The 23,006-nt window shown below is 43.1% G+C and overlaps 1 protein-coding gene across 1 annotated transcript in view; it reads left to right on the forward strand.

The window, feature by feature from the left end:
- ENTPD3 (ectonucleoside triphosphate diphosphohydrolase 3) overlaps nt 1–21,519 on the forward strand; it is a 28,942-nt gene extending 7,423 nt beyond the window's left edge. Inside the window, exons 4-10 of the mRNA XM_077809297.1 lie at nt 4,810–4,960; nt 6,537–6,696; nt 9,540–9,770; nt 10,791–11,066; nt 11,169–11,279; nt 14,862–14,999; nt 21,286–21,519. Of these exons, the coding sequence (XP_077665423.1) occupies nt 4,810–4,960; nt 6,537–6,696; nt 9,540–9,770; nt 10,791–11,066; nt 11,169–11,279; nt 14,862–14,999; nt 21,286–21,519 (1,301 nt within the window). The remainder of the gene's footprint in view (nt 1–4,809; nt 4,961–6,536; nt 6,697–9,539; nt 9,771–10,790; nt 11,067–11,168; nt 11,280–14,861; nt 15,000–21,285) is intronic.
- The last annotated feature ends 1,487 nt before the right edge of the window (nt 21,520–23,006 follow it).

Below are 23,006 nucleotides of genomic sequence, written 5' to 3' on the forward strand. Positions count from 1 at the left end.
TTGTGAATGAGACTAGACTCAGAATCCTGGAAACTGAAGTCCTCTGTCTAAAGAACAGATACAAGAGCATGGGAAGCATAGGTGCAAACTTTCTCCCCCTTCCACCCTCCCAACTTCCCAGCTCCATCAATCTCTTGATTGAAGAGAGCCTCTAGTGATGAGAGGAGAGTTTAGTTTCTATGCTCATGGATTCCTGGACCTCACTGCTGAAACTGCCAGAGTTGTGATTATGGATGATTTTGTGACGTGGATATTAATCCACTAGGAACTGGACTGGAATCATTTCACATAGGGCACTGAACAGCCAGCAGATGATAACTTTCGAACACTGCTAATCTGGGTCAGTTTAACATGTGGTCTTGAACTGAAAAGCTCTATTCTTCACAAGTCACACATTCCCTTTATTTATTTTGTAGGTTCAACTTTGGCTAGGTGTCTCACCTAGTGGACATTTCTATGTATCACAGAGCCATCAAGTTAAGCATAAAACTAGCATGATGTGTTCAGGAGAGGCCCAGGAGTAGAATAGCAGGGCTGTTGCAGGTTAGCACTTTGGTGTGTTTGCAGAGCTGCATGGGGAAGATTCCTAGATTCCAAGCCCAGAAGACAGGTTTCAGTGGTAGCCATGTTAGTCTGTATCAGCAAAAAAATTGAGGAGTCCTTGTGGCACCTTGGAGACTAACAAATTTATTTGGGCATAAGCTTTTGTGGGCTAGAACCCACTTCATCAGATGTAGGAAGTAAAAGAGACAGGAGCAGGTATAAATACATGAAAGGATGTGGGTTGCTTTACCAAGTGTTAGGTTAGTCTAACAAGATAAATCAATTAACAGCAGGATACCAACGGAGGAAAAATAACTTTTGAAGTGGTAAGAGAGTGGCCCAGAAGAGACCCTGATGATGATCTAGTCTGACACCCTGTATAACACACTCCCCCAAAATAATTGCTGAGCATCTCTTAAATCCAATTTTAATTTAAAAATTGTCAGTGATGGAGAATCCATCATGGCCCTTGGTAAATTGTTCAGTGATTAATTACGCTCACTGTTAGAAATGTATGGCTTGTATGCAGTCAGAAAATGTACATCTTATTTCATCTAGCCAATGCTGTCAGCCACTCATTAGTGAGCCTGGAAATTCATTCAATCATCTGAGAGAAGAAAAGCTCTCTACACTTTCCAAGGCTCTTTAAAGGCCTGATTTTGCAAGGTGCTGGGCACCCTCAGCTCCCACTGAGGATACTCTGTACCTCTCAAGAGCAGACCCCGGAGAAGAAGCACTTTTATGCCCACTTAAGATAGTTTTTGCTCTGCTTCAAACTGTGGTTTTTTTTTTTTTATGTTCTCCGTGCATGTGGAAGACGGTGGATCTGATTTTTTTTTTTTTAATTATTTTGTCGGGCTTTAATCCAAGCACATGTTCTAAGGCCCATGTGCACGCCTGGGCTATGGCTTGTGTAAAGTGAAATTTCAGCTGTTGGGTATAAACCCATACAAAAATTTCTTTACATGCACAAACTCTTCTAGTGCTCTTGCTGTGATACAGGGCAGTATTCTCTCCAGTCGTATTGTGCAACAGGATAATACAGAAACAGGAGTAGGAGCCCGTGCAGGTGACACAAAGAAAGGAAAATGAGAGAGCTGAAGGAAAATTAGAAAGAAAAGTGACCAGCATCATTCTTTTATTTTCTCTGGGCTAGATTGTAATCCCTCAGCTTCTGTTCCTCACATGGGTGAGCAGTTACTCACACAGATAGTCCCATTGAAGGCCTATTAGTATTAATTCATTAAGGGCCTAAGCTAAAGATCACTGAAGTCAATGGACGTCTTTCCATTGACATCTATGAGCTGGGGATGAGACTCTAATATGCTGATTTGTGTGAGTAACTGCTCATTTATGTGAGCAAGGGGACTGCTACAATCTAGCCCAAGGTTAAGGAATAATCAAATGCAGTGTTTCTCTGCCAAACCATTTCTGAGCTATAATATTCCCACAAATGCTAGGAAACATCCATAAAAGTATAAACCTTTGAATTTTTTTCGTTCAGTCTTATCTGAAAAATGCTTTGCCTGATGACCCCCACAACGTTTCAAGGAAATTATCCCTTGGCTCAGGACAACGCTTGGCATTTTGGGGGAGTATTGGTTTAATTTTGGCAAAGTTAGGTGTACTGGGGAGAGAGGAGATTCAAAATCAGTTTTATAACAATGGAGAGAGACTAATCATCTCTCCCTCAGACATTTGCTGATCCATGATATCAGCACTAACCTCCACAGGTGACTTTTCCTTTCCTTCTCTCTCCAGAACATGCACCAGTGAGGATTATGCAAAAGCCTATATCCTGGCTTTTGTCTGGAAATAAAAAAAAAAAGTAGAGAAATCTAAGCTTACACAAGGAACAAAACATGGAAGAACTGCACCATGTGCTATGTCCTTACAGGTGCAGGAGTGGCATGCTGTCTGCACTGCACAGCATATCTGTGGCTGCACATTGACATCTCATGTCTTGGCTAATTAAGAATGTTGACCTTAGGGTTTTTGGTGTGAGAAAGCTGCATCGTGAAGCTGAGCCACTCTGCTGCCCTAAAAACACAAGAGGGAGCACTTTTAAAGTTGTTTTTGTTGTTTGTTTGTTTGTCCCAAGAGAGACAAGAGAATTATAGAGCATAAGGGGCCAGGTGACTCTGTACAGGGGTATTGCGTGAATCCATACAAAGGTGCCTCAAACTACAGTAGCCAAATATGTGCTGTCCCTGTGATACTATGTTTGAAGGGGAGTCAAACACAGCCTGTCTGTAGGGTGACAGTGTGGAAAGGGAGAGCGGTAACCAGCAGCATGCTTCTCCCTTCTTCCCAATCCTCCACCAGCTGTGCTGCATACACACTCCAGGCCTCCTCCGGAGGTGGTGGAATAGGAGGAGATCTACTCTCCACTGCATTCTTCTCCCATCAGCCCTGTGGCGATTGGGCAGCCCAGCCTAGTGCTGACCCAGTCCATATTCCTTTATACAGTGGCTCTACTCTGGCTGTGATCACTGTGTTGTATGAGCACCTTCCAGATATTGATATGCTGCCCACCCATGTGCATTCATGTAAATAATAAGTACAGTATACTCCTGAATAGCATGCGGGGCAAAGATTTCATTTGGATAATTGGGAGGGCAGGAGCAGCAGCGCAGTGATCCCTCTGCAGCTTCACTGTCATGGCCCTGTTCACTCGCTCCCAGCACAGCAGGGCTGCAGAGGGCTCCCTGCACTGACACGCCTGCCCTTTCAAATGTTGCAGGTGCAAAGTTGTGGGGGGAGGCTGCCTTCCTAGCAGGGCGGAGCGAAGACCCCTGGCCAGGACTCTGCTCTGCTCTGCCCCACCAGAACTGCAGCCTCCCCTGCAGGAATCAATTGTCACCCGCCCTCTGGAGTTCCACAGTCACACCCTACTCATTCACAACAGTGGGGTGGCAGAGGTCTTTCTGCGCTGCCACAGAAGCTATTCAGCAGCAAGGTGGCCTGCCCCGCAGCTGGGGGTCTCTTCTCTCTTGTCCCCCAGCAATGACAAGGAAGGAATTCGGATAATGCAGAGGTTCAGATAACAAGGTTTTGGAGAATCGGGTGTATACTATAATAATAATTAATAGCTCTCTCTTTTCATTCCTCTGTCCACCTCCCCCCCCCCCCCAAACATGTTGTCGAGGTTTATTTTCTTTGCTTTATGGGCGTTTTTGTTTTACTTTTTATTATTCTGATTAATTATTGCTGCTATTGGAAAGCTATGGTGAAGAGGCTTGCATTTCATCCTAGAAGCAGTCTGGTCTGTGGTCTTTCTTTACTCGGGTGGGATGAAGTCGCATGGCTGGGGGCCAGCCACTTAGAAGGCTAAGTCACTTGCTTTCACTAATCTCATATTTGTAACTGATAGTTCTATTGCCCCTAAGGACCAGAGCTGTAGGGTTACATCCTTATTCCAGATGGTTCCTGAGCTAGCATGTCTACCTTGGAGTCTGGATTTGATCATGAGCCTCTTAGGTAACTGAGTGCCAAAATCTATATGTTGCCCTCTTGCAAGTTTTCTTGGGGGAATCAGTTCTCCTGATGATAATAATAATCATTCCCCAAGTGCACTTCAGTTGTGATGTTCAAAGCACTGAATAAAGTAGAATTATTCTCCATTTTACAGATAGGTAGACTAAGGCAAAGAAAGGGAAACGACTTGTCTAAAGTAATTTAGCAGGTCATTGGTAGACATAGGAATAGACCCCTGGTTGCTTGATTCCCAGACCAGGTCCCTCTCCACTGGACCATGCTGCCACTAAGTCCAGTCAAAGGTCAAATTGCAGCTCACAATTCATTATTTTGCTTCCAGTAGTATGCTACTTCCAGATCTGGTCTGACATATGCCAGTTTGTTAGGTGTAGTCCACATGATTTAGGACACATGGGGATGGAGTTTTCTATAATTTTGGAGATCCAGGAGGTATTTTCCACCCAGTAGGTGGATTTTTCTGCTGTGCCTGCCACATGTAATATATTTTTCCCATTAATGTGGCACTGTTGTCAATTTGCGCTTATGTACAGTGGAAAGGATGACAGTGATGGGGGATGAGTCATGTGTCAAGAGTGCTGCCCTGTATAAAAGACTTGAAGGCATGTTCATTCATATTTTTTTAGTCATTAAGATTTGTAAATTAAGTCCTTGTTTAAAGATAAAATATCTTTTCAAAATGGAATATTAAAAGGGGAAAAAAAGCTGTTTCTTCTGATCTCTGTTGCTAGGCCCCAAGACAAATGAAATCAGCCACTTGCTCTTTTTTAGGCCCAGGCATATCCAGCTATGGGAATAACCCTCAAGAAATTGTCAAACCCATTGACGACTGCATGAATAAAGTAAAGGAGAAAATTCCATCTCGCTTGCATAAAAATATCCCAACGTATCTGGGAGCTACAGCTGGAATGCGACTACTGAGGTATGGTCAAAAAACCCCAGTACATTTAATATATGTAAATAGAACAGCTGCATGTGAAATTGATATGGAAAAATGTGTTAGACAACTCTCTGTTTGCCAGGAATTCTGATCTGTCTCAAAAGGAAATTCAACCCAGCCAGTAAAGTTAAAGGTTTGGAACTTTTGGTCTAATTTTTAAACCAATCTGCTTTTCTTTTATCATATTGTTTTACTGTATTGAAAGGAAGTATTTGCTTGCTTTGCACTACAGCAATGTAAGGTCCAAATTTCTATCCTCAGCACATGGGGTCAAATCCCACTGTGTAAATGAGAACTGTGTGGACATATTTGAGGGTAGCAAGCCCAAATTCATAGTTGAGGTAACTTAGCTGGAGACAAGGAGTTACACTTAGGCCACATCTACACTATCCGCCAGATCGGCGGGTAGTGATTGATCTATTGGGGATCGATGTATCGCGTCTAGTGTAGACGTGATAAATCTATTCCCTTATCGCTCTGCTGTCGACTCCGGAACTCCACCAGGGCAAGAGGCGGAAGCGGAGTCGACGGGGGAGTGGTGGCCATCGATCCCACACCGCAAGGACGTGAAGTAAGTGATTCTAAGTCAATCTAAGATACGTCGACTTCAGCTACGCTATTCTTGTAGCTGAAGTTGTGTATCTTAGATCGATTTTCCCCCCCCCCTTCCCCCAGTGTAGACCAGACCTGAGTGTGATGCTAAGTGGTTGCACCGTATCTATGCATGGGGCTTTTGAGACAGGCACTAGCTGGCTTTTTTGTTCTCAGTTTTAGTTATAGTTTGAATGGGCCTGGAGACTCGACCCTGTCACCGCTGGAGATGATCCCTCCAGAACAGAGTTGAGGCACATTAGCAATGCAAATTTCCCCACAAGATTTGCTGTGCTGCACCTGGCTCTGTGGCTAAAGAGAGAGATAAAGACTCCGTAATGGTTAAGCCAGCACCTTTCACATAAGCACTCAGTTCACTAAATACAATGTTACGTGAGGAACAAAATACCCAGGTGCTTGCAGTGTAAACATGGCAACTGTTGGACACAGGATATGTCTACACTGGAACTAGAAAATCTAATTTCCAGCTAAAGTAGACATACCTGCACCATCTCTGATTTGAGCTAGTGTGCTAAAAATAGAAGTGTAGCTGCAGTGGTGGGAAAAGTTAGCCATCCCAGTAGGTACCTTGGGTCTCAGATGGGATTGTATTTGGAGCAGCTAGCCCGCTACAGCTACACTTCTATTTTTAGCATGCTAGCTTGATCAGAGCTACTGCAGGTATGTCTGATTAAGATGGCAATTAGACCTTCCAGCTCCAGTGTAGATATGCCCACAGCTAATGTTCTACCACCTTCAGAGTTGTTTTAGGCCAGCTGTGCTTGCTAAAGCTGGCTGTACATCTAACTTAGATGTTCCTTATTAAAGGCTGTCCCTCTAGACCAAAATGGACTCAGATTGTCAGTAGGAAATCATGGGCATTCCTTTAGTCACTAGGTTGATAAAAGAATAAAGGTAAGCTTGTCTTTCCAGATGCTCAGCATTTTGTGTTTTGTGAATTGCTTAGGTTGCAAAACGAAACGGCAGCCAATGAAGTCCTTGGGACCATTCAAAACTACTTCAGATCCCAGCCCTTTGAATTTAGGGGTGCTCAAATCATAACTGGGCAAGAGGAAGGGGTGTATGGATGGATTACAGCCAACTATTTAATGGGCAAGTTCTTGGAGGTCTGTGGAAAAAAATGCATGTTTTATTTTATACTGTTGCTTATGAATCACAAGTTTTGGAGGGGATGCATGTCAAAACAGAGTAGCCATTGGCTCCACATTTCCACCAAAAGTAGATCACAGACAAGCTTTTGCTATAGAGGGAGAATAAAATGAATAGAGTTTTTATCCTAACTAGGAACAATGGAAATATTTAAAAGGCATGTTGATGGCCAAGGTAGAACTCATAACAAGATACAGAAATAAGATTCCTGTCTAAATGGAAAATCTAATGCTTAGTCTAAACACAAAAACTGTACTTCTTCCCCATATCCCATCATCTGGGTCTGGATCATTGTGCAAGCATTCTCCAGCTTTGTCTATCCCAGGCAGCCCTCAAGTCCACCTGCTTATCATCTTCTTTAATCCAATCCATCTATCAGTTCTTCAGCTTTCCCAGGGTCTCTTTCCTGCCACCCTCTCGTTCATGCTCTGTGTATGTCTGAACTAGCAAAGTCATGCTTCCTGGATTTTTGTCAACCACATCTTGGACTTTATCTTCCATCCTGATACTTTTATTTGTACCATTCTATCTATATCAGCATAGCTAACGTAGTACAACCCCCTTAGTGGGGATGCAGTTATACCACGGTATAGATGATTATAGCAGTATAGCTATTTCTGTGTAGGAAAGGAGATAATCTAGACTGATATGTGGTAACTTTATACTAGTATAGCTGCATTCATACTAGGGGTTGTACCAGTTAAGTATCTTGGTAAAAAATCCCACCCTTAACTGACATAGTTATGCTGGTACAAAAATTAGGTATAGACAAGACCTACCTCTAGCTCAATTGTGTGTGTGGAATTAAACATACAGCAGTGATCTTCAGTGCTCAGTTGTGTTAATTACAGGTGTTTACTCCCCAAAATATTTGAGAGAATTAGCCTAGTTAATCTTGCTAGAATAAAAAATTCAATCAATTTCCTGCATGGTATTAACTTTCCCTATTGAACAGTTACTATTGGATCATGACAATTTGCAAAGTGGATTTTGATTATCTTAATCCAAAATAATATTTTGCTCCAAACACATTTGCAGAAATCAGTCACATAATTGATAGTATATGAACACGGTGAAAACACAAATATCCTGATATCAAAATTGCACACCCTGGGACAAATTTTTCCCTCACTTACATCCATGCAACATTGACTTCACTGAAGGCAGTTTAATGATCAAATTGTGAATTCTGCTTGGCAAATTCTTAGTGTTTTTTTTTTTTTAAGGCCACAAGGGACCACAGATGCTGGGAAGCCAGTTTAGTACATGGAGTTCAGATGAGTTGAGCTTCGTGAAGACTTTGGCACACAGTATGAAACTGAAAAAAATTAAACTTTTCACCAATCTTGTGATACTGGAAAAAGTCTAGGCGTGAAATCCTAGCCCATTGAAGTCAATGGGAATCTTGCCATTGACTTCAATGGAGCCAGGATTTTACTCTAGGAGTTTGCCTGTACATGTTTGCTGGAGCATGCAGTCTGTTCTCACTTCTCCCTTCCCATCACAACACATACTCGTGCAAAAGGAAAACTCCTTCAATAAATAATGGCAATATTAAAAAATTGTGGAGGGTGCATACTTTTCCTTTTGATGACCTGCAGATCCAACAGCCGTTTTGCTGTTTTCACACAAACACAGGCAAACAGGTGGCTAGAAAAATCCAAATAACTTCTCAAAAACCACCAGATAAATGGGTCTTGCTTAAAGACCTACAGTGATGGAATTATTTTTAAAATATAAAAACCTTCATAGAAGCTCTCAGGCAGATCCTCAGCTGGTGTAAATTGCCATAGCTCCATTGACTTCAACAGAACATTCAGCTGAGGAGCTGGCTCTCTAGCTACTGGGCAGAAACCCAATTTTCTGTTTCATAGGGAATTCCACTGTTTCAAAAAAAATTTTCATTCAGAAATTGAACAAACAAAATTCAAATTAAAAGAATTGCAATGAACTTAAAAATGTTTTGGGTTGGTCAAAAACCTTTGATAAAATGTAAACATTTAGTCCCAATTTCTACCATTTTAAACTTTTTACATGTTTTTCATGTAAAAAACAATGAATTTCATTTTGAAAAGTTTTTTCAAAATAAAAAAGCAAAACCGTCCATTCTGAAAAGTCGAAACGGGACATATTTTGACACTATTGAAACCCTTGTTTTTTAATAAACTAAATTTGTGAAAGTGTTTTTTTTCCAAAATGTTTCAATTTTGATTAAAATGGCATTTTTCATTAAAAGTGTTTTCATTAAAAATTTCCTGCTGCCAGCTCTACCAACTCTGTTCTTCATTCACTTCTGGCCTGTCTCTTTATTCTTTTGCACTGTAGCCATCTCAGACCTTTTAATATTTTATTTCTCCTTTATTAATACTTTACTTACTGTTTGTAAAGTGTTACCTTCAGACTACCTCTGTCAGGAAAATAAGTGAATATTATTTCCATTTTACACATACAGAAAGATTAAGTGATTTGTCCAAGTTCACATACAGAGGCAGTTTCAGAACCAGGATTAGAGGCTGCCTGACCTGTGCTCTGAACACTAAGCAATACCTCTCTCTGAGTTTTAGTTATGCTCGACCTTCCCTTCATTCTTCAGCTTCATTTCCCTTTGTGAAAAAATATCACCCTAAACTAAAAAACTTGATGAGACAATGCTTTACACACAAGTGAGCTTTTCGTGAGTGATGGTTTTACACTATTACAGCTATATTGTAGATTTAAAAGTAATTTAATGAGTGAAAGAGCTTGAAGAAAGAACATAGAAAAGCAGATGACATTTCAAACTTACCTGTTTAATTTTTAGAAAACCCTTTGGAGGAGATGGGTCCATCCTCATGGAGGAGAGACTATAGGTGCGCTTGATCTAGGAGGAGCCTCCACTCAACTATCATTTGTCCCAGAAGAGTGTATGCAGAACTCCAATAGCACATTACAGGTGCAGCTGTATGGCTATGAGTACAGTGTGTATACTCACAGCTTCCAGTGTTATGGAAGAGATGAAGCAGAGAAAAGGCTCTTAGCCTTACTAGTGCAGGTACATTCAGGAACTGTGTTGTTTGGTTTGTATTCAGTAACTCTGAACATGTTCTTTCCTGCTATAAGTTCTTATTGCAGTATGGCTTAGAGGCCTCAGTTAGGGCCCCATTATGTTAATTGCTGTGCAGAACATATTGGGTTCATTTTATACATTTAGCCAAACTGAGTATCGCTTATTTTTCTTTTCTTTTTAATGTCTCTTTTTGAGGATAGTTTTGTAATTGTGTTTACTTATTTTTCAGTTAATGCCTTGACCTCCTAGGACAGTGGCTCTCCACCTTTCCAGATTCCTGTACCCCTTTCAGGAGTCTGATTTGTCATGTGTACCCCCAAGTTTCACCTCACTTAAGAACTACTTGCTTACAAAATCAGAAATAAAAATACAAAAGTGTCACAGCACACTATTACTGAAAAATTGCTTACTTTTTCATTTTACCATATAATTATGAAATAAATCCATTGGAATATGAAATAAATATGAAATCTATTGTACTTACATTTCAGTGTATAGTATTAGAGCAGTATAAATATTTCATTGTCTCTATGAAATTTCAATTTGTACTGACTTCGCTAGTGCATTTTATGTAGCCTATTGTAAAACTAGGCAAATATCTAGATGAGTTGATGTACCTCCTGGGAGACCTCTGCGTACCCTCAGGGGTATGTGTACCCCTGGTTGAGAACCACTGCCCTAGGAGTCAGGCTGTTCAGCTGTTTTGTATAACAAGAATGAATCCATTGTTAAAACTTAACCTGTAAGCCTACTTTCTTCCCTCTGCCAAGAAATATTCTGCTAAGCGATTAAACTAGAAATGTGAATCTTTGCTTTATTTCACAAGTGCATTCTGTGAGATAGGATTTACTTTGTATGATAATGATCATTAGACCATGCTTTATTCAATACTCTTGTTATGGCAGAGAGGAGAATGGGAGAATACAAACACACATGGTTAAAATACTATTCACGTGAAATTAAAAGCTTTCCTGTTAAGACAAAAAAATTTACTGTTTCCCTCAGAATTCAAGAGACAAGGCCAAGGCTGATAATCCATGCTATCCTCAGAATTATGAAACGGTTTTAACGATGAAACATTTGTATGGAAGCCTTTGCACGGAATCTCTAAGGCCAACAAATTACAACCCAGGCCAACTCATAAATTTCAGGGGAACTGGAGACCCAGCTCTGTGCCAGGAGAAGGTGTCCTTATTGTTTAACTTCACTGCTTGCAATGACAAGGGGAAAGACTGTTCATTCAATGGAGTCCATCAGCCAAAGCTTAAAGGGAAGTTTGTGGTAAGTCTGCAAGCAGTGTTCCTTTTTGCAGCATTTCTTCCCTACCTCTGATTTATATAGGATCTTGAGAGTAAAGTGCCTTTCATCTGGTTTTATTTATAGGCCTTTTCAGGATTCTACTATACAGCCAATGCTTTGAATTTAACTGGACGCTTTCCCCTAGCTGACTTTAATTCAAGTATGTGGTTTTTCTGCTCACAGAACTGGAATCAGGTCAGTATGAATTTTCTGCATTTGGAAAGGGGAAAGATCAAGGAGCACATCACATAGAACTATAGGAAACTGAACCACCTCTGTTCACAGGGATTCATATGAATAATTTTTTAAAAAGTTCATAGGAATTCTTGCCCTCCTTTCCCCTGAGTTTCAAGTTCCTTCCAAACTATAACATAATCCTAGGGTACTTAAACCATGGCCCAGGTTCATGAAACTTTTCCAGGATCCTGGGTTGAGTTTCCTACTTGTAGTGAAACAAGGAACTAGGCAAAATGCATACATTTTCTATTTCATTCTGTGAGTCTTGTGCACCTGCCATGTCACATCACAGCAAATGGAGCAGAAAGAAACAAAGGGCTTGACTCTCATCTATACTCAGGATCCTTTATACTGTTCTGGCACCATAGAGGGGCCTTAAAGTGGGTAAGTGGTATAAAAGAGCCTTACTGTAAATAAGAATCAGGCCCAGTTCTCCAGGAAAAACTCTTGTACTGAACAATCTAGATCTTTACAGTTATCAGTCTACAAATAAAGACATTTTCAGGAAGACGCTCTTTTGCTGAACTTCTATATTGAATGTCAGCTCAATGGTTACAGAATGAGTGATTACACATGACCAATTTACAACTTCAAGGTGAAAGTTTTTAATGCTACGTCTACACGTGCAGCTGGTTATGTGATTCCCAGCTTGAGTAGACATACTCACACTAGCTCTCATCGATCAAGCAGGCTAAAAGTTGTAGTGTAGCCGTAGTAGCATGGGCAGTGGTGAGCAGCAGCACGGGCTAGCTGCCCTGTGTACAAAGCCAGTTGGATCCCATGGATATGTGCTTGGGGCAGCCAGTCCATGTACTCTGGGTGGCTAGTCCGTGCTGCCACTTGCCACTGCCCATGCTTAACAACAGTGTAGCTGCGGCACTGGTTAGTGAATCACACCCCCAGCTCTAAGTGTAAATGTAGCCTAATTGAAGCCTCTCTGGCACAAAACTACAATATGGAATGTGTTTCAGTATTTGCTTTTTAATTTGGTTGTGACAGTCATGGTCCAGACACCACAGGGGACAACAGAAGATTTAAACCACAAAAAATAAGCAGTTAAATCAACTGATTGTTGCCAGTGTTGCTGTACTACACAAATATATTGAGTAAGGTCTTTTATGAAAGCTTGTAGTGTTTTGAACTCTATGGTCATTCTGAGGGGGGTGTGTGTGTGTGTGTGTACAATTGTAACTGTCATAACTGTGGTGCAACTCCAACCTCTCCAACCTCACCTCAGAACAGGGCAGGAAAGCAATCAGGCAGGAAGGGGCTATCTTCCTAACCAGAGGAAACCAGTTTTAAGAACCCATCCATTGGTCCAGCTCAGGAAAAAACTATGGTGGACCATTAAAGTAATGAAAAGATATAGATAAAAGATATATTCAAAAAGTGAGGGAAATATAGACAATTTATAGACAATTGGGGATTTCCCCCACTTTTTGAATATCTATAGCGACTGAAGGAAAAAACCTGGAAGTCTTCTAAAATGGAAGGGGGTTGAAATGAAAGGTGTCCAGAAACTGAGGGACAGTCACTTGGTGTGGGTGCTGTCCATGAAATGCTGGATCTTCTTTATGGCTAGGGGACATGCTGGGAAACTGTTCACAGGCAAAATAACTTTTATTAGAAAAGTGATTTTTATCTAATATGAAAGTATGAAAACCTGAGGTTCTGTCTTTCTTTTTTTACTGTGTAACTTGTATATGATTGCTCTCCCTTGCTATTTAATCTTTGAATCTGTGGCTTTTCTGTTAAATAAATCTTTCATTTATTTTTACCACAAGCAAGTCTCTGGTATGCAAACTGTGTATGTGGGGGGTGGGGGGAAGAGAGAGAGAGAGAGTGTCATGGTCAGCTGGGGGGGGGGGGGGTTCACACTTTTGGGATGATGAACCAAAGGGGAAACATCTGAGTGCCTGGTAGTTAAGAACTTGGGGAGGATGAATTTGGGGAAACTTGGGACTGGAAGGGCTGCTAGTGTCATCCTGCAAGGAGTAACCAGCTGGTGAAAGCCAGGGTGAGACCTTGTGCTTGTGGGCAGGCTACTGGTGTCAGGGATCTGAACCAAAGCTGCATGAGGGCACCAAAAGTTACAGGGAAGGCAGTGACAGACCCGCTTACTGGTCTAGGTCAGTCCCGAAATGTCACATAGGGGTCTGCTCTTTGTTGCTGGTACTTGTAGGGAAGGAAAAATTATGCTTATTAGTGTACCTACCTATTGCAATGGAATCATTAGACATTACAAACCATAAAGGACATAAGTAATATCTAAGAAGAGCCCTTGAGACAGGGAGAGCCTCAGTATTCCAAGGTTTTTTGCTTGTTTGTTTTGAGGAGAGAGTTTGCTTAATAAGAGCCATTATCTTGATGTAAGGATTCAATGCAATAAATCCAGAAAGAACTACACTTCTCTTTGTACTAAGTGTACTTTGTACACTTTGTACTTCATCCTACTTGGAGATTAAGTCAATGGCAACATTTCCATTAACTTAGATGGGAGCAAGATTGGGCCTGGAGGCAGATTTATTCTTCGTCGGTCACCAGGAGAATGAGCGTAATTTAGAGTGGTCCTTAAATTTGAAACCTGCAGTGAAGTTATGCTGGGCCCCAAAGTGGCACTCTGCCACTTGTCATATTGCTCGTTCAGACTGCCGTGCTTTGTGCTCTGTGCTGCTTGGTATTTCTTCTCTGATTTTAAGATTGTTTATCAGTTGCTGTGCTTGTACTCTTCAGGTCACCTCGCTGTTCTCATAGCCCCTCTGGCCCCCACCAGCACCCTTGTCAGTGTTAAATGAAGTGGGGGATCTTAGCTCTTCACGCATAACTTTGTACTCAAGCTGTTACCACACTGGCTATCTTCAGAGAGCATCCCACTCCAAAATGATCACCAAAAACCACCCCACTGATATGCACGGTATTTGACCTACAGGACTTTTTGTGTCAAGCAGCCATACTTTCTCAGAACCTCTTGTCAAATCTGTGCTTCTGTACTGCATCAGCATATACTGCAGACAATATTCTGATCTTCACTACATCAGTGTAAATTCACAGTAACTTGAGTGACCTCAATGGCGTTATTTCAGATTTACATTGAGGTAGCTGAGTCACAAACTGGCCCTGTGTTCTCTGCCAGCACTCCAAACTATAATTGTACATCCTTATGATCTGATCACTTGTTGTCACACTTAGGATGACTGTGCAATCTTCTTGAAGAGCTTTGCCCCTGAAATTTATTACCACAATTTTAGATATGCTACAAGGATCAGATAGATTGAAATTGTTAGTCACTACATTTTCTTTCATGAAAGTTTTATTTTTAATTATTGTTTACAGTACAAATACATCAACAGCATAGTCACTTCCCATTAAATTGCCATGTCTATTTGCCTACAATAATATTTTTCTTAGGATGTGTCTGAAAACAGCAGGTAAGTTACTAATTAGATTGGGAAGTGTACTGCATGTAAGTCCTTCTTAGTTAAAAGAACAGTGTTTGGTATTTTAATGTACATGTTGATCGTATTTATTTTTATTTGTCAGCTTCCATTTATGCTGCCTAAGTTTGAAGAAACATATGCTAGATCCTACTGCTTTTCAGCAAACTACCTCTATTACTTGCTTGTACATGGATATAAATTTAACACAGAGACTTGGCCCCAGATACATTTCCAAAAAGAAGTGAGTATTAGTTATTTATTTGTATTAATTATTATTATAACATGAAGAATTTGGAAAATGGTGATAGGACATCTTACCTTGCAAATACATACTGATTGTGGGCAGCTTCTGCAGAAGATTTTTAGATATTTAGAGCTAAGTAAGGGCTGTGTCTTTAGCTCCAATGCCAACTCCTAATGATTCCAGTGGTGACAAAATGATTCGATGATCCTAGATTCTTTAGAGTTGTAAAGAGCGAGATAAAAAATTCTGCTCTCCATTACACCTGTGCAAATCCACGGAAGTCACTTGGGCTGCACAGCGGTATGTAATAGGATGGCAATATTTGCCTGAAACACCTTGCCACGACTAAGTGAGTTCTATTGACTCACTGAGTGGACGATAACTTGTTACCACCTGGATATAAGGGAGGGAGAGAAGATGAAAGGCATGATCTGAGCAGTCCTGAAGGAGGGATCATATGAGTAGCTAAGCCTAGTGGGGAGACAGTTTCAGCTAATCTTAGTTACCTTATTACTCTTCTTCATTAACAGCCAAACTCCAGGGTGGTGGGTGCAAGTTTGGACTTTACGTACTGTGTCTATAGAGCAGTTTGAGAAAGATGTCTGCTCACAGGATGTAACAGAAAGCAGAGTTTGGCCCAGTGTGTAATGATCTACCCAGATGGGATCCCACTGAAATCAACAGGACTCTCTACAGGTAGTAGGGTCTGCCCATAAAAATCAAATGGCAGGACTGGGGCCCAATGAGGGCACTGAAAAGCAGGCCTCTGCGTTGCCTTTTTCTTAAGGTTGATGGGGTGATCGACTCCTAGGTTTTATTACTTTTACAGAAGTGTAGAGGACAGGACTGTAAACAAACTTTCTGCACCCACCGCCATTTAGATTCTGTGACAGTTACAGCAGTATTTCCTCTGAGTAATCAGATTCGTCTATACTGTGATCCCTTCCTTCCCACTACAAGTCTTATTTCTGCAACTTGTTTCAATCAGATTTGTAAACTCTTCATGGAGCTTTCAAACGGGTTAGCATTGGCCCATTACAACATGAGGTAACACAAAATGAAGAGGGTGCAGACACTGTACAATAAAAGTAATCCTCACTGCACTTGAGAACAAGGCATCAAGAAATTCTGAGCAAGATTTTTCTAAATAGCAGAGCTTCATCATTTGGGCAAATCGACCAGTATAGAGAAGGAAATAATTACTCTGCCTTCTTTGCTTTACCATGTGGGGGCCAGCTACTAGAAGATCTCCAAGTCTTTGCAGTAGGTAAGTTAACTCCTATGCAAAAGGCCAGCACAAAGGTTATTTTGAGGTCTTTAACCACATCTCTGTTGCATAAGCCTTGTATTGGTCCTCAGCACAAGGGTGAATTTCACTTATGATTGTTCCCTCACGGCCAGCAGCACAGAAAGTACTGATCCAGGTGAAACACAAAGTACTTATTTAAAAGGACATGTTTCTGAATGACAAAGAACAGTTATTTCTAGGAGTGCCACCAGGGCCCAAACCTGCCAGGCAAAGGGATGACAGACAGCCCACTCCTACAGTCTCCAACCAATCCGCCTAATCTCACCAGTTGGCTGCAAACGATCCCCCTTTCTCCTGTGTTGGGCAAAAAGAAGGGGGTCAATGACTTTATAAATACTGAGGAGCTACGGCAATCAACAATATTGCACTAGAACAAGAGTTAATATTAATAAGAGTGACTGACTGATTTGGGGCTTTCTCCTGGCCTTTTTTTTGTAGGTGCCATTTTGTAAGAGGCTGTCTTTTGAAAATTCAGGGTTAAAGTGTGTGTGTGTGTGTGTGTGTGGTTTTTTTTTAATTCAAGTGTAAGTAGACAAACACCAGGATGGTGAAAGCAGAGTCCAGTTCTATAATTGTTATGCTTGCTGATATCTTAAATTGTACTTCAAACTAAGATACTTATAGTGATATACACACACACACACACATTCTAAATAGGATAGATTAAGATAAAATAGATGAGATAGTCAGAGCCATACTCTACTCATTCTCAGTGTGGGATCCAATCAGATGTCTTTATCTCAATTGTTTAAGCCAGGTGATATAGAAACTGAGATACAATGATTTTTTGCTCACTTTACAGGATTCCACTTTCATCCCTCTATGTAATATTGAAAAATTTAGGGACGTACCTGTTCTCCAAAAATCCTTGCACACCTTTGGGCTTGGCTACAGTTGCAAGTTAGAACACTTTTAGTCAGCCCCGGGTGCCCTAAGTCCTGAGGTGTCCACACTGGCAAGGCACGTAGAGCTCCCAGACTCCGGGGCTGGAGCGCTCCTGGTAATCCACCTCCACGAGAAACATAACACTTGCTGCGCCCTGTCTGGAGTGCCACGGCACCAGTGTGGACGCCCTGGTCTGTTAGTGCACTCTGATCGGCCTCCAGAAGTGTCCTACAATGCTTGTTCTAGCCACTCTGGTCATCACTTTGAACTCTACTGCCCTGCCCTCAGGTGACCAACCATCAGACCCGCCCTTAAATTCTCTGGGAATTTTGAAATTCCCCTTCCTGTTTACTCAGCCAGGCGTGGAGTGCTCTCAGCGCATCTTTCCAGGTGACCATGCCGCCACATGATCCCCAGTATGGAGCAATGGCGAGGTGCTGGACCTCATCAGTGTTTGCGGGGAGGAAGCTGTCCAGTCCCATCTGTGCTCCAGCTGTAGGAATTATGATACCTTCAGGCAGATATCAAGGGACATGATGGAAAGGGGCACACTGCAGTGCAGGGTTAAAGTGAAGGAGCTGCGGAATGCCAACCACAAAGTGCGGGAGGCAAACAGCTGCTCTGATGCTGCCCCCGTGGCCTGCCGTTTCTAAAAAGAGCTGGACGCGATATTTGTGGGCAAGCCCACCTCCACTCTGAAGAGCACCATGGACGCTTGAGGCCATAGCAGCACAGAGTTCAACAAGGCAGGAGGAGGAAAGCATGAGTGAGGGTGCTGAGGAGGAGGGGGACAGCCCAGCATCCCTAGATGCATGCAGCCAGGAGCTGTTTTCAAGCCAGGAGGAAGGCAGCCATTCGCAGTGGACGGTGCTTGTGGAAGAACAGCAGAGGAGGTGCTCGGTAAGTGGCTTTTGAGAAGGTAGTTGTTCAGTGCGGGCTCTCGGGGTGAGGGGGGTTAGGGTTGCATGCATGCCTAGATGCAGAATAGGGAGTCTATGTGCTCTCTCACATCGTGGTAATCAGCCTCAGTGATCTCTTCAAAGGTCTCATGCAGAAGCTGGGCAATCTGCTTGCACAGGTTCCTTGGCAGAGCTACTGTGCTCCTTGTCCCAGTCAGGCTAACATGTCTGCGCCACTGTGCCATGAGAGGCGGGGGCACCATTGCTGCACACAGGCAAGCTGCATATGGGCCAGGACGGAAGCCACATTGTAGTAGCAGACCCTCCCTTGCTTCCTGGGTCACCCTCAGCAACGAGATATCTTCCAGGATGAACTCATCCTGTGGAAAATGTGGGGACAGTGTTCAGTATAGGGGCCCACTGCAGCTGTTGGCTCTTCCCAAGGCACAGAACCCCAGAGGACAGTACAGCCGTGAAACAACCAGTCCCCCTTGCCCCTTTGCTTACTCACCATTTTGGGGCTCCTGTGGGTTACGTGCGCTTGCTTTGGGACAGGCAATTTCTGCTATTGTATACCCTGTACTTGTCTTTAAGTTCGGTCGAATCATTGCTCTGTCTGGTGTGAACAATGCTGCCTCTGTTAAGTGTTGCATTTTGGCTTTACAGATGCAACCTTGAGATCCCAGCCTTCCTTGTTATCAACGGCCGAAAGACTCCAAGGAATCAGGAAGCGTCCATGAAGAAGCAAAGAGGACCTGCTGCATAAAGTCATGCAGCAGTCCCTTAATGAAAATCAAAAAGTGCAGGAGTGGCGGGAGAGTGAAAGGAGGGTCCGCCAGCAGAATGCAGATCGCTGGCACCAAAGCACGGAGCGGCTGTTAAGCATTATGGAGCGCCAAGCAGATTCGATACAGGTGCTCGTAGCAATGCAGACAAAGCCCACGCCCGCACCCCCAGCCCTTGTCCCAAAACTTTCCCTTGTGCCCCCATGTCACCGCCAAGCCACTTTCCCCAACATCCGGGTTCTTATCGCCACCAGCTGCCTCCAACACCCATAGCTTCACCACCCAGCCCTGTAAACTATGACCCTTACACACTGCACTCAACCCCCATCACCATGCATTTTAGCCAGCCTGAAGTGCAGCACTCATTGCACAGCACTCTAGACAGGAAGGCTGAGTATGATAACAGGACATACGCAAATCTGTGATTGTCCCATTCCCCACCCCGCCCCCTTCCATCCTCCCACAGAGATCAGATGTGTCATGCCCTTTTTGTTTCCCAAGCAGTTGTTTCTTTTCAATAAATGATTTTTTTGGCTTTGAAAACATTATTGCATTAAGTAAAAGATACTGTAGTCCAGGAAAGCAACAGGCGCCGCAAGTCAGTGGCGTCGTATGTAGCAAACACAGATGCCTACTAGCATTGGAACCACTGCACTTCACTCCTGTGGAGGGCACCAAACATTACTGGTGGCCGCAGCATCAAATTGCTCCCTCAAGTGATCCCTAATCCTTACAGCCCTGCGCTGGGCCCCTCTAATAGCCCTGGTCTCTGGCTGTTCAAATTCAGCCTCCAGGTGTTGAACCTCCGAGGTCCATGCCTGAGCGAAGCTTTCACCCTTCCCCTCACAAATGTTATGGAGGGTACAGCACATGGCTATAACTGTGGGGATGTTGTCATTGGCCAGGTCCAGCTTCCCATACAGACAGGACCAGCAGCCCTTTAAACGGCCCAAAGCACACTCAACAGTTATTCTGCACCGACTCAGCCTGTTGTTGAACCGCTGCTTGCTGCTGTCAAGGCTCCCTGTGTAGGGTTTCATGATACACAGCATTAAAGGGTAAGCGGGGCCTCCAAGGATCACTATGGGCATTTCAACTTCCCCTTACAATGATTTTCTGGTCTGGGAAGAAAGTCCCAGCTTGCAGCTTCCTGAACAGGCCAGTGTTCCGAAAGATGCGTGTGTCATGCATCTTTCCGGACCAGCCTGTGTTAATATCTGTGAAACGCCCACGGTGATCCACAAACACCTGGAGAACCATAGAGAAATACCCCTTCTGCTTTATGTACTTGGAGGCTAGGTGGTCTGGTGCCAGAATTGGATGTGTCCCATCTATCGCCCCTCTGCAGTTAGGGAAACCCATTTGTGCAAAGCCAACCACAATGTCACGCACATTGCCCAGAGTCAGGGTTTTTCCGCGCAGGATGCGATTAATGGCCCTTCAAAAGTGCATCAACATGATTCCAACAGTTGACCTTCCCACTCCAAACTGGTTAGCGAGCGATCGGCAGCTGTCTGGAGTTGCCAGCTTCCAGACTGCAATAGCCACCCGCTTCTCCACCAGCAGGGCAGCTCTCAATCTCGTGTCCTTGCACCCTAGGGTGGGGGCAAGCTCAGCACACAGTCCCATGAAAGTGGTTTTTCTCATCTGAAAGTTCTGCAGCCACTGCTCGTCATCCCAGACTTGCATGACAATGTGATCCCACCACTCAATGCTTGTATCCTGAGCCCAAAAGCGGCGTTTCACTGTGGTGAGCATGTCCGTAAATGCCACAAGCAATCTTGTGTTGTATGCGTTACGCGAGTCGACATCATCGTCTAACTCCTCACTGTCACTTTGTAGCTTAAGGAGTAACTTGACTGCAATTCATGACTTGCTGGCGAGACTCATCAGCATATTCCTCACAAGTTCAGGATCCATTCCCGTGGACTGAAAGGGAAGACAGAGCACCCAGTACAAAAAACTTTGAAAGACGGCGCCAAATGTAGACTGAAGCACAGGGATTGCTGGGATGCAAAGCGATGCATCACAGGGCATTCGGACGGGACCCAGAATGCCCCATCCCCTTCCCACAAGCCACAGCGTCAGAATAGGAAGAGGGTGCTCTGAGGGATAGCTGTCCATAATGCACCGCTCCCAATGCCGCTGCAAGTGCCGCAAATGTGGCCACGCCAGTGCGCTTGCAGCTGACCGTGTAAACATACGGCAGCGCTTTCCCTGCTGCGGTCTCCGAGGGCTGGTTTATCTCACAGCGCTCTACATCTGCAAGTGTAGCCATGCCTTTTGCTAAGGCCTTGCCTCCAGTATTTTTAGAATAGTTGCCAGTGTCAGCTGTGCTGCAGCTTTTGGATTCTCTGGCCTTTAGCAAAAAAGTTGATATGAATTTTTTCTTTTTCACATTTCAGGTTGGTAACAGCAGTATAGCATGGTCTCTTGGTTACATGCTGAACCTCACCAACATGATCCCAGCAGAAAGCCAGCTGATTCAGTTACCTGTGAGCCCTTCTTTGTTTGCTGGTCTCCTCTTTTTCTTCACAGCCGTGGCATTGCTGTGTCTCATCTTTGTTGTTTACTTGTGCGTTGTTTCACGCATGCGAAAGAATATCCGTCATATGGACCATGTACTTGCTACAGAATGAACACTCAGTGACAACAAAAGACAAAAACTTAAATGTTCTTTGAAGAACTGCATTTTAGAAAACCAAGGGAGAAATAAATAAATATATTTATAAAAAAAGGAAAAGGGCCAGAAACATAAGTAGAGTGGAGAACAAAAATCAAGGAAATGGTATTTATAATGCATTGGATCTCTCGAGAGGTCTCAGCACTTATTGCTATAGACTTATGGTGTTATAGTGCAACAGGCAACTCGTTAGTAAACTGTTTTGTTTGTTAAACATTTGGGGGTGGAGGGTACGGGAATAACCACCATTCACTATAAGTTATTTTGGCATAAAAGTCTCCAGTAGATTTAACTGGTCAGCAGCTCCAAGATACACGCAAGAGGACAAAACCATAGGCCAAAGGAAGAGTGGCAATACTCCTCTGTCGAACTGAAGCTAAAAGAAAAACTAATTTCTGAAACTGGTAAGGACATTGGGCACTATCTATGGATTGTAACTGTGACATGCACTCAGGAAAAAATACTATTTTCATTACCATGTAGAACATGACAGAAGATTTAGGCTACCATGTAAACTTGATCACTAAATTATTGAACAACTCCCTTCTCATTTATTTATTTTAAAAAACCCAAGCCCATGATTGCATATCACTATACATTTTGACATTCAGTATATCGGAGGCATCAGCAGCAGCTCTGCAGTAAAGGTTGCATCAACATTTGTCCTGAAAGCAAGCCTGATATCCCTCTGTTCCGTACTTTAATAATTAAACGGAGTCTCCAAGTGTGCCATACCAATTCTCCAGAGAGCAATTGAATTTTGTCATTTTTTACTAACTTTTACAAAAGAAATATTTAAAAGGGCTCCCTTACAAAAATGTTGACCTGTTGTCCACATGCTTGTTTGGGTCCTAAACAATTACAGACTGTCCAGACTTCATATTCAGATAATATCTAAGCCATAGGCCCCTTCTGAAACATTAACACACCAAGAGTTTTTCCTCTCATTCAGGGTCAATAGGATAGGGGGCTAGACTCTGTGGCAACGGGGCACAGACCGGGATGTGGGGTGTCTGGCAGGGTAACTGAGTCTTCGGGGAAATGGGGTGGGGAATTTGCAGGGATGCATAGGCCTGGAAGAGAAGAGGCTTCTGTACAGAAGAACCAGGAATGTATGGATGAGCGCCGAAGTGTATCCACCTGTCCGAGGCAGCAGTGCCATGGGCAGTCCTTCAAGTGCCAGTGTCTCAACACAGACACTCTGTTCCTTCAGCACTGCTGTTCAGCTCTCTGGGGTACCAAGCAGCAACCAGATGCCTGTACTGATGTGACTGATTTCTGTTACCAATCTGCCTGAGGTGTCAGGTGATCAGGTTGAGGCCACAGGATCGTTAAGGGAGGAGATGATGGAGCACACCAAGTGTCTAAGTTTTAAAGCTTTATTGATAAAATAATAAAATAACAGCGGAGAGTGATGGGTGCTCCCCACATCACTCAGAAGGA

Source organism: Eretmochelys imbricata, chromosome 2 (genome assembly GCF_965152235.1).
Source record: "Eretmochelys imbricata isolate rEreImb1 chromosome 2, rEreImb1.hap1, whole genome shotgun sequence".
Classification (NCBI taxonomy): Eukaryota; Metazoa; Chordata; order Testudines; family Cheloniidae; genus Eretmochelys; species Eretmochelys imbricata.